The 12453-nt window shown below is 42.8% G+C and overlaps 1 protein-coding gene across 1 annotated transcript in view; it reads left to right on the top strand.

Annotated features, from left to right (window-relative positions):
- LOC311133392 (receptor-type tyrosine-protein phosphatase gamma-like) overlaps positions 1 to 12453 on the top strand; it is a gene marked incomplete at its 5' end in the record, with an annotated part of 269130 nt that overhangs the window by 191591 nt on the left and 65086 nt on the right. Inside the window, one exon of the mRNA XM_084166893.1 lies at positions 67 to 215. Coding sequence (XP_084023019.1) covers positions 67 to 215 — 149 coding nt within the window. The remainder of the gene's footprint in view (positions 1 to 66; positions 216 to 12453) is intronic.

Genomic DNA, 12453 nt, shown 5'->3' with positions numbered 1-12453 from the left:
TAGTGTGTGAATATTACGAAGTATGATAATATGGTGACCCTCTCTCTCTCACTCTTTCTCTCTCAGTGGCCATCATGCTGAAGGATGACTACTTTGTGCGTGGTGCAGGCCTGCCGGGGCGTTTTAAGGCTGAGAAGGTGGAGTTCCACTGGGGCCAGAGCAATGGATCAGAGGGCTCTGAACACAGCATCAACGGCAGGAAGTTCCCAGTGGAGGTGAGAGGGAGGGGTCTGTTGGGGGAGGGGGGGGGGGGGGGGGGGGGGGGGAGGGGGGGGGGGGTCATTTGGAGAGATAAAGGGGATTAAAGGACATGGAAAACAAAATGGATAGGAAATATGGGAGAAAGGAGAGGGAATGGAAAAATCAGGATGTATAAAGTGGAGGAGAGGATTCTAGAAAACCCCAATGAACGAATGAGGACCAGTGGGGATGGGAGACAGCCTCCTGTCAAGATGGAGTAGAGTAGAGGGTGGTCCCGTATTGATCTGACAGGACATAATGTGGAGCAGCTTAGAGACAGCTTTAGGATCCAGTAAAAAATCTCAAGTGATCCCTCAACCCAGCGGCCAAGTGTGTGGTGTTCTTGGATGGCAAAATGTCACTCTTTCTTCTGTTTGGTTTCATCGGAACCTCAGCAGCCTCTGCTGTCCTCAGCCAACAGATTAATATCATTTGACATTTGGTGGATTTGGCTGGTATTGGCAGTTTGAAATTATTTCAATTTCATGTTGTCATTTTTTGGATGTTTTATTCCTCCAATAAAGATGATGTGCTGCTTAAAAGGCATAGAAATTCTTAACACCTTCAGCACACAGGGGGACAAACACCTACCTGGAGGTGACAGCATTCCCTCTCCCATATGCCCCCCTAGGCACAACTACGACAACATAACCAACAAAAATGTGTCACAAGTCCTGCAGCTCTGTCGCACGCTGGGTATGTACATAGTAAATGGTAGGCTTTGAGGGGACTGCTATGGTAGGTACACCTATAGCTCTTCTCTTGGCAGTAGTACTGTTGACTACTTTATCACTGACCTCAACCCAGAGTCTCTCAGAGCGTTCACAGTCAGCCCACTGACACCCCTATCAGACCACAGCAAAATCACAGTCTAATTGAACAGAGCAATACTCAATCATGAGGTATCAAAGCCAAAGGAACTGAATAATATTAAGAAATGCTATAAATGGAAGGAAAGTAGTGTCGAAACCTACCAAAAAACTATTAATCAACAACAAATTCAATCCCTTTTAGACAACTTAACGTTCCACTCTAAACGTTCCACTGTAATAGTGAAGGTGTAAACTTGGCAGTAGAAAACCTAAACAATATATTTGACCTCTCAGCTTCCCTATCAAATCTAAAAATCTCTAACAGAAAACCGAAGAAAAGTAACAACAATGACAAATGGTTTGATGAAGAATGCAAAAACCTAAGAAAGAAATTGAGAAACCTATCCAACCAAAAACATAGAGACCCAGACAACCTGAGCCTACGCCTTCACTATCGTGAATCACTAAAACAATACAGAAATATACTATGGAAAAAGAAGGAACAGCATGTCAGAAATCAGCTCAATGTAATTGAAGAATCCATAGACTCTAACCACTTTGGGAAAATTGGAAAACACTAAACAAACAACAACACAAAGAGCTATCTATCCAAAACGGAGATGTATGGGTAAACCACTTCTCCAATCTTTTTGGCCCTATAACCAAGAACAAACAGCAAAAAAATATACATGATCAAATGCAAATCTTAGAATCAACTATTAAAGACTACCAGAACCCACTGGATTCTCCAATTACATTGAATGAACTACAGGACTAAATACAAACCCTTCAACCCAAAAAGGCCTGTGGTGTTGATGGTATCCTCAATGAAATGATAAAATATACAGACCACAAATTCCAATTGGCTATACTTAAACTCTTTAACATCATCCTTAGCTCTGGCATCTTCCCCAATATTTGGAAACAAGGACTGATCACCCCAATCCACAAAAGTGGAGACACATTTGACTCCAATAACTACCGTGGGATATGCATCAACAGCAACCTTGGGAAAATCCTCTGCATTGTCATTAACAGCAGACTAGTTCATTTCCTCAGTGAAAAGAATGTACTGAGCAAATGTCAAATTGGCTTTTTACCAAATTACCGTATGACAGACCACGTATTCACCCTGCACACCCTAATTGACAAACAAACCAAAACAAAGGCGAAGTCTTCTAATGCTTTGTTGATTTCAAAAAAGCTTTTGACTCAATTTGGCATGAGTGTCTGCTATACAAATTGATGGAAAGTGGGGTTGGGGGAAAAACATACGACATTATAAAATCCATGTACACAAACAACAAGTGTGCGGTTAAAATTGGCAAAAAACACACACATGTCTTTCCAAAGGGCTGTGGGGTGAGAAAGGGATGCAGTTTAAGCCCCACCCTCTTCAACATATATATCAACGAATTGGTGAGGGCACTAGAACAGTTTGCAGCACCCGGCCTCACCCTACTAGAATAAGAAGTCAAATGTCTACTGTTTGCTGATGTTCTGGTGCTTCTGTAACCAACCAAGGAGGGCCTACAGCAGCACCTAGATCTTCTGCACAGATTCTGTCAGACCTGGGCCCTGACAGTAAATCTCAGTAAGACAAAAATAATGGTGTTCCAAAAAAGGTCCAGTGGCCAGGACCACAAATACAAATTCCATCTAGACACAGTTGCCCTAGAGCACACAAAAACATATACATACCTCGGCCTAAACATTAGCACCGCAGGTAACTTCCACAAAGTTGTGAACGATCTGAGAGACAAGGCAAGAAGGGCCTTATATGCCATCAAAAGCCATTGCCCTTTATGGTTGTGAGGTCTGGGGTCCGCTCACCAACCAAGAATTCACAAATTTGGGACAAACACCAAATTGAGACTCTGCATGCAGAATTCTGCAAAAATATCCTCTGTGTACAACGAAAAACACAAAATAATGCATGCAGAGCAGAATTAGGCCGATCCCGCTAATTATCAAAATCCAGAAAAGAGCCGTTAAATTCTATAACCACTTAAAAGGAAGCGATTCCCAAACCTTCCATAACAAAGCCATCACCTACAGAGAGATGAACTTGGAGAAGAGTCCCCTAAGTAAGCTGGTCCTGGGGCTCTGTTCACAAACACAAACAGACCCCGCAGAGCCACAGGACAACAACAACAACACAATTAGACCCAACCAAATCATGAGAAAACAAAAAGAGAATTACTTGACACATTGGAAAGAATTAGCAAAAAAACAGAGCAAACTAGAATGCTATTTGGCCCTAAACAGAGAGTACACAGTGGCAGAATAACTGACCACCGTGACTGACCCAAACTTAAAGAAAGCTTTGACTATGTACAGACTCAGTGAGCATAGCCTTGCTATTGAGAAAGGCCACCGTAGGCAGACCTGGCTCTCAAGAGAAGACAGGCTATGTGCACACTGCCCACAAAATGAGGTGGAAACTGAGCTGCACTTCCTAACATCCTGCCAAACGTATGACCATATTAGAGACACATATTTCCCTCAGATTACAGAGATCCACAAAGAATTTGAAAACAAACCCAATTTTGATAAACTCCCTTATCTACTGGGTGAAAAACCACAGTGTGACATCAAAGCATCAAGATTTGTGACCTGTTGCCACAAGAAAAGGGCAACCAGTGAATATGTTTATTTATTTTCCCATTTGTACTTTAACTATTTTCACATTGTTACAACACTGTATATATACATGATATGACATTTGAAATGTCTTGATTATTTTGTTTACTATCTACTTCACTTGCTTTGGCAATGTTAACATACGTTTCCCAGAGAGAGAGAGAGAGAGAGAGAGAGAGAGAGAGAGAGAGAGAGAGAGAGAGAGAGAGAGAGAGAGAGAGAGAGAGAGAGAGAGAGAGAGAGAGAGAGAGAGAGAGAGAGAGAGAGAGAGAGAGAGAGAGAGAGAGAGAGAGAGAGAGAGAGAGAGAGAGAGAGAGAGAGAGAGAGAGAGAGAGAGAGAGAGAGAGAGAGAGAGAGAGAGAGAGAGAGAGAGAGAGAGAGAGAGAGAGAGAGAGAGAGAGAGAGAGAGAGAGAGAGAGAGAGAGAGAGAGAGAGAGGAACACACTGTGGAAAAAGTGCATAATTAACACACAGTCAAGGAAGGAGATTGTGTCTAAGAGGTAATTAAAGATGTCAGTGGCAGGGCAGAATGTGTGTATGTGCATGCATGCATGCGTGTCTGTGTGTGTTCCTTTGTGTAATTGTGTGTGCATGGGCACCCCGTTGCCATCATGCTTTGCTGTGCTAGTCATTATATGTTTCCAGCTAATGGTACATTACCTTTGAATGTCACAGGTGCTGTGCTGACCTGTATTACAGGAGAGTGCTCTACTTTTTTTCTGGCAGGAAAACAGCAGTGATAATATACATTTTCATGACAGCCAGCGTTGGTTTTGTTGAATTGTTTTGAAGGCAGAAGATTAAGAGTGACAGTTTTTTTTAGTAATATGGATATTAATTCACAGGTACACAGTGGCTTTGCAGCTAAATGTATACTCAACACACTGAGGCGCACCGGGTCTCTCTCAATCATATGTAGATTTAGCAAGGGATTCCTTTATGAAGGGAAATTGCCAATGATAAGGTTTAGTCTGGGAAGTACCCTAAACCCTAGGTGGTTTTGCAGAGACATTACTTTAAAATGTGGGTCTAGTTAAATTGGTTAGCGCTAAATCTCTGCTTCTCCCTCTTGAGCTGACCTGAATTCAGTCGCTGTGGTTTTCCCCGCTGTGGTTGTACAGCCTGAGATCAAGTATTTGATGGACAAAGGCTCAAGCTTTGGTTATTTTCCATAAAAAAATATATCATAGTAATGTGCCCCTATATAACTTAGCCCATTTTTAATGATCTATTTTTATACTCATTATGTACAACCCAATATTTGTTTAATGTCACTGCCCATTTAGAACATTACAGTAATACTAACCCCCTAGTGATTCTTCAATGCTTTGAGAGAGAGAGAGACCGAGAGAGAACCCTCAGACAGGGCACTCAATGGCAAGGAGAAAGACACTCCACCTGCAACAGAGAAAAACAACCCCATTGACATTGACTAATGATAAATAGTAGTACTTGTAGCTGATTATACGCATCTGTGGTGATCCGCCTTCTTCCACTTCCGCTATGTGAGAGCCAACAGCTCTCACATAGCCTCAGTGTTTTTGGTCCATTAAGTAGCACTATATCCAATGGAATGAGAGATAAGCTGGGCTGTAATAGGCATGTAAGCTCTGGCCTCGTAAGGGAGGTTAATCAAAGACTGGAGAAAAATAGCAAAACAGCATTGTCACATGTTTGTGAGGTCATTTCTGTTGTTCCACTCTCAGATAGGATCATATGTGTCAAGGAGAGAAAGAGAGAGGGCACAGTTAGAAAGACTGAAAGTAAAAGAACAAAAGAACGAAAGAAAGAAAAGCACTCTAGGTGCCTTTATGAACAGTAGTGCTAGTATGCTTAGTGCTAACAGAGAGACAGTACTGCAGCCTGTACTGTAGCTATGGCCTGATGTCCTTGGTGACTGTCACTAACAGGCCCTGGTCTGAGGCTGAGCCCACTCCTATGAATACTCATGAGGCCACTGCTGTCAACACAGAGGAGATTTGCTGCAAAATGCTGCTCTCATTTCGTAAAGTCCTCTTGATGAATGATTTATGATTTACAAGCCTTGCCATTTAGTAATTGTTCTCTAATAAGCTCCTTCAATAGTGTGATTAAGTGGGGGCCTGCTGCCTTCCTACCTGCTGTTTTAACTGTAAAACACTGGTTAATATGCAAAGCACAACCAGGCAGGAATGAAGCACAGCTCTCCATCTATATCCATCCATATCTTACCTGCTCGTACTTTATAACACTCATATCTGATGTCACTATCACATCCCTACCCTCAGTCTCTGAACGGATTCCGGAAAAATGTAGCTTCATAAATAAATAATGCATGGAGTTAGAGGCCTTCAGGGTTCAAAAAGTTGGACCTGTTCCGAAATGAACCTGGGGCTTTCCCATCTGGACCCGATATGCATACATTTATTATAAAAATATAGAGACCTGTGTGTTTAGGCTACTGTGAGTGTGAGCGAGTGACACAGAACAGGGAGGAGGGAAGGAGAGACTAGAGACAGTAACCAACCAAGCTGACTCGTGCTATAGTAGACAAATAGCTGCCATAGCTAGGTTATTTATCATACAATATGATTACGTAGTACCTGTCTTGACTGCATCAAACCGGGAGAAGCTAGTTAAGCTAGCTAGGCTAATTGAGGCTGCATGCGCTTTCTCGTCCTACATAGTTACAAAACAACAACAACTCCATTCAGAATATAAAGTAGCAGCCTACTACGTGTTGGCTCTTGGTTATTGTAGCCTATCCTTCTTTAACTGATTTAGATATCTCCTAACTTTTGACCACACGGAGGCTCTATGACTGTAGTCTAATAACTCTTTGATGACTAATCATTGTCCAACAATAAAAACAAGCTCAAACGTGCCACTTTCGTGAAAAGCAAAGAGCAGCAGCATAAATGATACCATTTCTCTATCTCTCTCTCTGTCTCTCTCTCTCTCTACTGCAGCAGTCGCATTCAAAACTCAGTTTAACACAATGTCAGAATGACTTCACATTAGGTTATTGCAGTATCTTTCATTGCAGGGACAGCTCTCTGAAACTCTCTGTTCACAGTGTCAGAGAGGAAGTCCTCCCACTGTAATATCACACATCTGCTCCCGTGTTCTAAGGTGGTTAGAGGAGAGTGTTCCAGCTCTATCGCTCCATGCCCTGTTGACACCCTGGAGTAGGTGATTTCACTGCTATCTCAGTCTCACTGAGGTGCTAAGCTTTCCATTCTGTCCAGCCTAACCTGGCCTCTTCCTCCTCTTTCCACCCCTCTCCTCCGCTTCCTCCCTGCTCCTCCTCCTCCTTCCCAGGTTTGTCATGATAAACGAGAGGAAGGAAGGATGAGGGGATGAGTCTGTGGGCCCCAGATCCAGCTCTGATAGTCTTTACCCACCTGCTTAGATTAAACAGCCACTGTAAATGAACACACAATATGGAAAGGGAGGTGAAAGGCACACACACACATACATACACACACTCTGATACACACACACTATGGCGCTGAAAGTATCAAAGATAAGAGATGTCAGTGATTAATGGAATTGTATTTCCGTCAACCTTTTTGCAGTGGGTGAAACAGAAAGTGCTATCCTGGCCTAAATGACCTTCGGCCCGATTCCGACCTGAGTTAAGCACGCATAAATGGAACTTAATTTCCTTTTTATGCACTTCTCTCTCTATGCGAACTCTGACCTTGAACTTAAACATGATCATAGTGTGCTATTCACCTGCTATTTTTTTTTAGGTGGAGATCAAATAAATGAAGGTGTGGTGGAGGTGTGTCTACAGATATGTCGTATTCTGACCTTGACTTAATTCCTTAATAATTCCACCACCTTTACGTGCGAGGAATTCATGAATAAGTGGAAAAATCAAACCACCGTTTTCTTTCTTTCGTGCGTATGAATTTCTATGATTCATAAATACTTTCCTAACCCTGAATAATCTACAAGATCAGAGTATTTTAAAATCTACCAATTGGTGCTGAAACGGAGATGAAAATGCATATATTTAGATCAATTTATTTCAATTGATCCCTAATATTTTTTACCTGTTCTCTCGATATATTCTATTGAGTCTGTCGACAAAATTCGAACTAAAAGATAAACCGTATTTAAAGGGATGGCTTAAGATAAATGTACTAAAAACCCTATTGAATGAACACTCCACAAGAAACTCTGTTGGCCAGCAAGTTGGAGGGTTTTCAGCAGTTGAATTACATTTATTCAGCAAGTGTAAGGGAACCACGCCTGCAAAGCCCGTTACACACCTTCATGAGGTAAGTCTGAATACCAACTCCTGAGAAGTACGTAGGAAAGGCGTGCATAAGAAAGGCGTAATTTCCTAAGTCGGAATCGGGCCCCTGGTGAATAGTGATAACCCTGTGAATCCTCTCATGTACTCTATCTGTATGTATGGTAGTGGTGTGTAGGGTACGTTTGTGCCTAGTTGTGTTGATATTTACACAAAAACAATCACTGGGCCGTTCTCTTTTATTTCCAATATTTTCAGCTTTTTATTTGTCTGTAACTTTGACTTGAAAAGTTGTTTGTGGGTTTCATATCCCTGTCACTGTGGGCCTGGTGTTTCAGCAAGACTCTCTTGAGATCATACTAGCTCTGACTGGTTTATACTGTGTTATCACAGTTATGAGAAATTGCTCTTGTTCCCCTCTCCTCTCACCCAACTCCGTTTGCTTGAAGCTCACCAGCACTGTAAGGCAATGAAACACTACACATCTAGATCTTGCTACAGTAATGCTAACATGTAGAGATAGATATTGATTGGTACGCTGGTTCTATTTTCAGTGCCCGTGGATACTCTTAAAACATTTAGTATAACCTTGCCAGAATGCCCATGCTTCAGTTATGCTAGAACCCTTCCAGGTCTTGGCAACACAGACGCCTATGATGCTGTGCAATGGATATATGACTTAGATTTGTTGGTGCGTTTAGGTGTGTGCCTGTGTGGGCATACAATCAAACAAATAGTGTGCAGTCTATGCCAGGCTACAGAAGTTGCAATCTGCTGTCAGTGTAATGTACAGTCAGAGGGAATGAGTGGCATGGCAATCAAAAACATGTCAGGGAGAAGAAGGAAGCTGAACAAGATGTCCAAGGAGGAAATGAAGAACAATGGCTTTATTGTTGAGAGAGTGAGGGAAAGAGTGGAGGATAGAGGAGACCAGTCGTCTCCCGAGTGGCGCAGTGGTCTAAGGCACTGCATCGCAGTGCTAGCTGTGCCACTAGAGATCCTGGTTCGAATCCAGGCTCTGTCGTAGCCGGCCGTGACTGGGAGACCCATGCGACGGCGCACAATTGGCCCAGCGTCGTCCAGGGTAGGGGAGGGAATGGCCGGCAGGGATGTAGCTCAGTTGGTAGAGCATGGTGTTTGCAACGCCAGGGTTGTGGGTTCGATTCCCATGGGGGGCAGTATGAAAAATAATAATAATATATTTTTTTATATATATACAAAAAATAATGAATGTACTCACTAACTGTAAGTCGCTCTGGATAAGAGCGTCTGCTAAATGACTTAAATGTAAATGTCTTAGAGCTACGGTTTTAGTGGACTGAGAGGAGGTTTTATAGCAGTGAGATAAATAGTGAAGCACTTGAGTGACGAGTATGGTACTGGAGTCCCAGACTCACCATGTTCAGATTCTCAGTATCTCTGTGCTGATTCAAGAATATACACTCAATATATCCAAACGTCTTGCACAGTGATATCAAAGTCAAAATATTATCATTTTCAACAATTAGTATTTTTTGGGTGGATTCAGAGAGAAGGAATAGGAATAGGAATATATTTTTAGTTACTGTCATGCTCTCTCTTTCTCTTTTTGTATCCCTCTCCTCTATTTCTCTTCTCTCTCTTTCTCCCTCTCTCTCCCTTTCGCACACTATTTCTATATCTCTCTCTCTCCTCTCTCTCTCTCTCTCTCTTTCTCCCTCTCTCTCCCTTTCACACACTATTTATATATATCTCTCTCTCCTCTCTCTCTCTCTCTCTCTTTCTCCCTCTCTCTCCCTTTCACACACTATTTATATATCTCTCTCTCTCCTCTCTCTCTCTCTCTCTCTCTCTCTTTCTCCCTCTCTCTCCCTTTCACACACTATTTCTATATCTCTATCTCTCCTCTCTCTCTCTCTCCTCTCTCTCTCTCTCTCTCTCTTTCTTGGTAGCTACATTCCATTAAACCTTCAAAGATAACTGATGACTGCCATGCCAAGCTCCTTTTTTTCTCTCTCTATTTTATTTATGATTGGCCTCCCTCTGGATAGGAAGGCGTGCAATTCCTAACATAATGTTATATTTCCTGGCCTGTCCTCAGTGACACAGAAAAACACAAGCATTCTTTAAAAGCCCAATGCTACAGTACCTAGAGGGCAAATAGATGTTGTCCCAGTTCTGGGCTGGCTTGATACCATTTTTAGTAATCTCGTTTCAGATACAGGCTTCCGCTTTGTGTTTTCTCAAAAGCAATGTTTTCCTGATTTTATGAGAAAGCAATACTCCCGAAATTGAAAAATGAGGGACCAACATTCTAACATGTTTCATGTAATGCATTTCAATTGGGTTTTAAGACAGATTGCAAAGGGCTCCGCACACCAAACATGTTTAATATCCCAGCTAGTGGTCCTGTATTGTATACGTGACTTTAATAGCCATTGTAGCCACAGGTGCCTATAGTAGGCTACACATGACCTTTTTGATGGACATCCATTTGTGAGAATTGAACAGAGCCAGGTCTTAACCCCCATGGAATGCTCAGCCATGTATGGAGCACAGCATCAAAACATCTCCTTGATGTGCTCTCTCCCAGCAAGGACACATAGTGAAGCACATCCTGTCTGTCTGTCGTTGGTAACTTCCAAGCACAAGGCTTGTGATTCAGCCTCAGATCTTCCATGGTCCCAGGGGGTGATATCACAGAGCCTTTCCCAGTCTTGGTGCACCTCAGGAGGGACACAGCTCCAACTTTGTATCCACTTCAAAGTGGAATAACACAGAGGCTACTGTGTTTTTGTTGTCAGCCCAAACATTGCAATCCTTTTTTTTTTACCACTGTAGGACATGTGTATGATACATGTGACTTGTGTGATGTGTGCTTTAGGGATAACAGCCCTAATGTCAATGGAGAGCAGATATCCCTCCAAACAGATCATGGAACACTATCACTTTATTTCTATTAAATGGCTTTGAAACCAGTGGTTTCTGTATTAGCGCTCTTTCAGCGATCAAGCTCATTAGATATTTGATGAGCCTGTTTAGCTTGTAGCACCACGCGTCAGTTTTCCGTCTTTGAAGGAAGTGTGTTTGTTTTTGTCAAGCTCATGTAGGCCACTATCTCTTTCTTAATGAGCCAGATTGTCCATATTAATATTTCAGTCCTATTTATAGAGAAAATACCCCCTCCCTATACAAACACACACACAAACACACACACTCCCCTAACAGTGGTGTAATTTGCAGACCATGGGAGACACCACCACGTCACGTTCTGTCGCATTATCAGACTCCCCAGTCTCTATCAGTCTCATTATTTATCTCTTTAACTCAGAACTAGGGGACAATTCACAAACACTCTTTCCACTCTCTCTTCCCCTCCCTCTTTCCATATGTCTCCCCCACTCTTTTCCTCCCTCTTCCCAGCGCTCTTTCTCTGTCTCCTCCCCCTGTCTTGCTGGGCCTTGGGCTGACATAGCATTGTGACAGAAGTAGATGTGAGGTTGAATCTCAGCATGCTGGCTGTTCTGTCTCCTCAGTGTAGGGCAGGATAGGAGCTGCCATATACAGAACATACAGTACACACAGGTGCACAACCATGATTAATATTCCTTCCACAGTTTTGGCAGATAAATCACACTCAGGCTTCACTGCATTTTGTCTTTTCAGCATGTAGGACATGCTCTGAGTAAACATTCTACCTGTCTATACAGCAGACGTGACAGTTATGTGAAATGGCCATGTTCTCTTCTTTCTCCTCTCTTTTCTTCCTCCTTTCCTCTCTCTTCTTGGTGTCCTCTCTCTCTCTCTCTCTCTCTCTCTCTCTCTCTCTCTCTCTCTCTCTCTCTCTCTCTCTCTCTCTCTCTCTCCATCCTCTCCTCTCTCTCTTCAGAAGCTCTTAGCCTGTGTGGTGTTATTACCATTTATATTAAGAGTGTCAAGCGCTATACGCCTGGAACGTGCCCTTAGCCACTCACACATATTTTTCTCTCTCCAAGTGGTCCGTAAAGTCTATAAAACATTTTCAGATGTGTTAGATTCACAGGACCTGCTATTCCCTCGGTAAGTAGCTAATACTTGAATTGGCTCATTTGTGCTGGAGAAAGGGGAAAATTGGGCTGTGCTGTCAGACACAAGCAGAGGGAGAAAAGGTTGGAGAGATTGAGGGGTGGAGAAGAGGGGAGGGGGACGTGTGCATGCGTGTTTGCATGGGTGTGTTGGCTGGATGGATGGGAAATCCTTGGGAAGCGCTCCCGAGGCTCTGGCCACTCGTTTATCTCCATCCTTCCTTCACATTGATGGCTGTTGTTCTAAAGGGATAAAGTGTGGAGGTGGATAAACGCAGCCTGTCAGTCAAAGCCAGCATAGTGAGGGATGGAGGGCCAGGCCTACCATGGCACTTACTCAACCCCCTGAGAGGCCACACAGAGGATCTAGAATCAGGATACATTAACATGCCACCTGCATAGGCTTCATGATTAATCGCATAGACCAATTCATGTTGGGATAATGTTTTCCTCGCTCTCATGCAAGATATTA

This window comes from Coregonus lavaretus (assembly GCF_964263955.1).
Source record: "Coregonus lavaretus genome assembly, chromosome: 8".
Taxonomy (NCBI): Eukaryota; Metazoa; Chordata; class Actinopteri; order Salmoniformes; family Salmonidae; genus Coregonus; species Coregonus lavaretus.
This window is presented reverse-complemented; position numbering and strand designations above follow the sequence as displayed.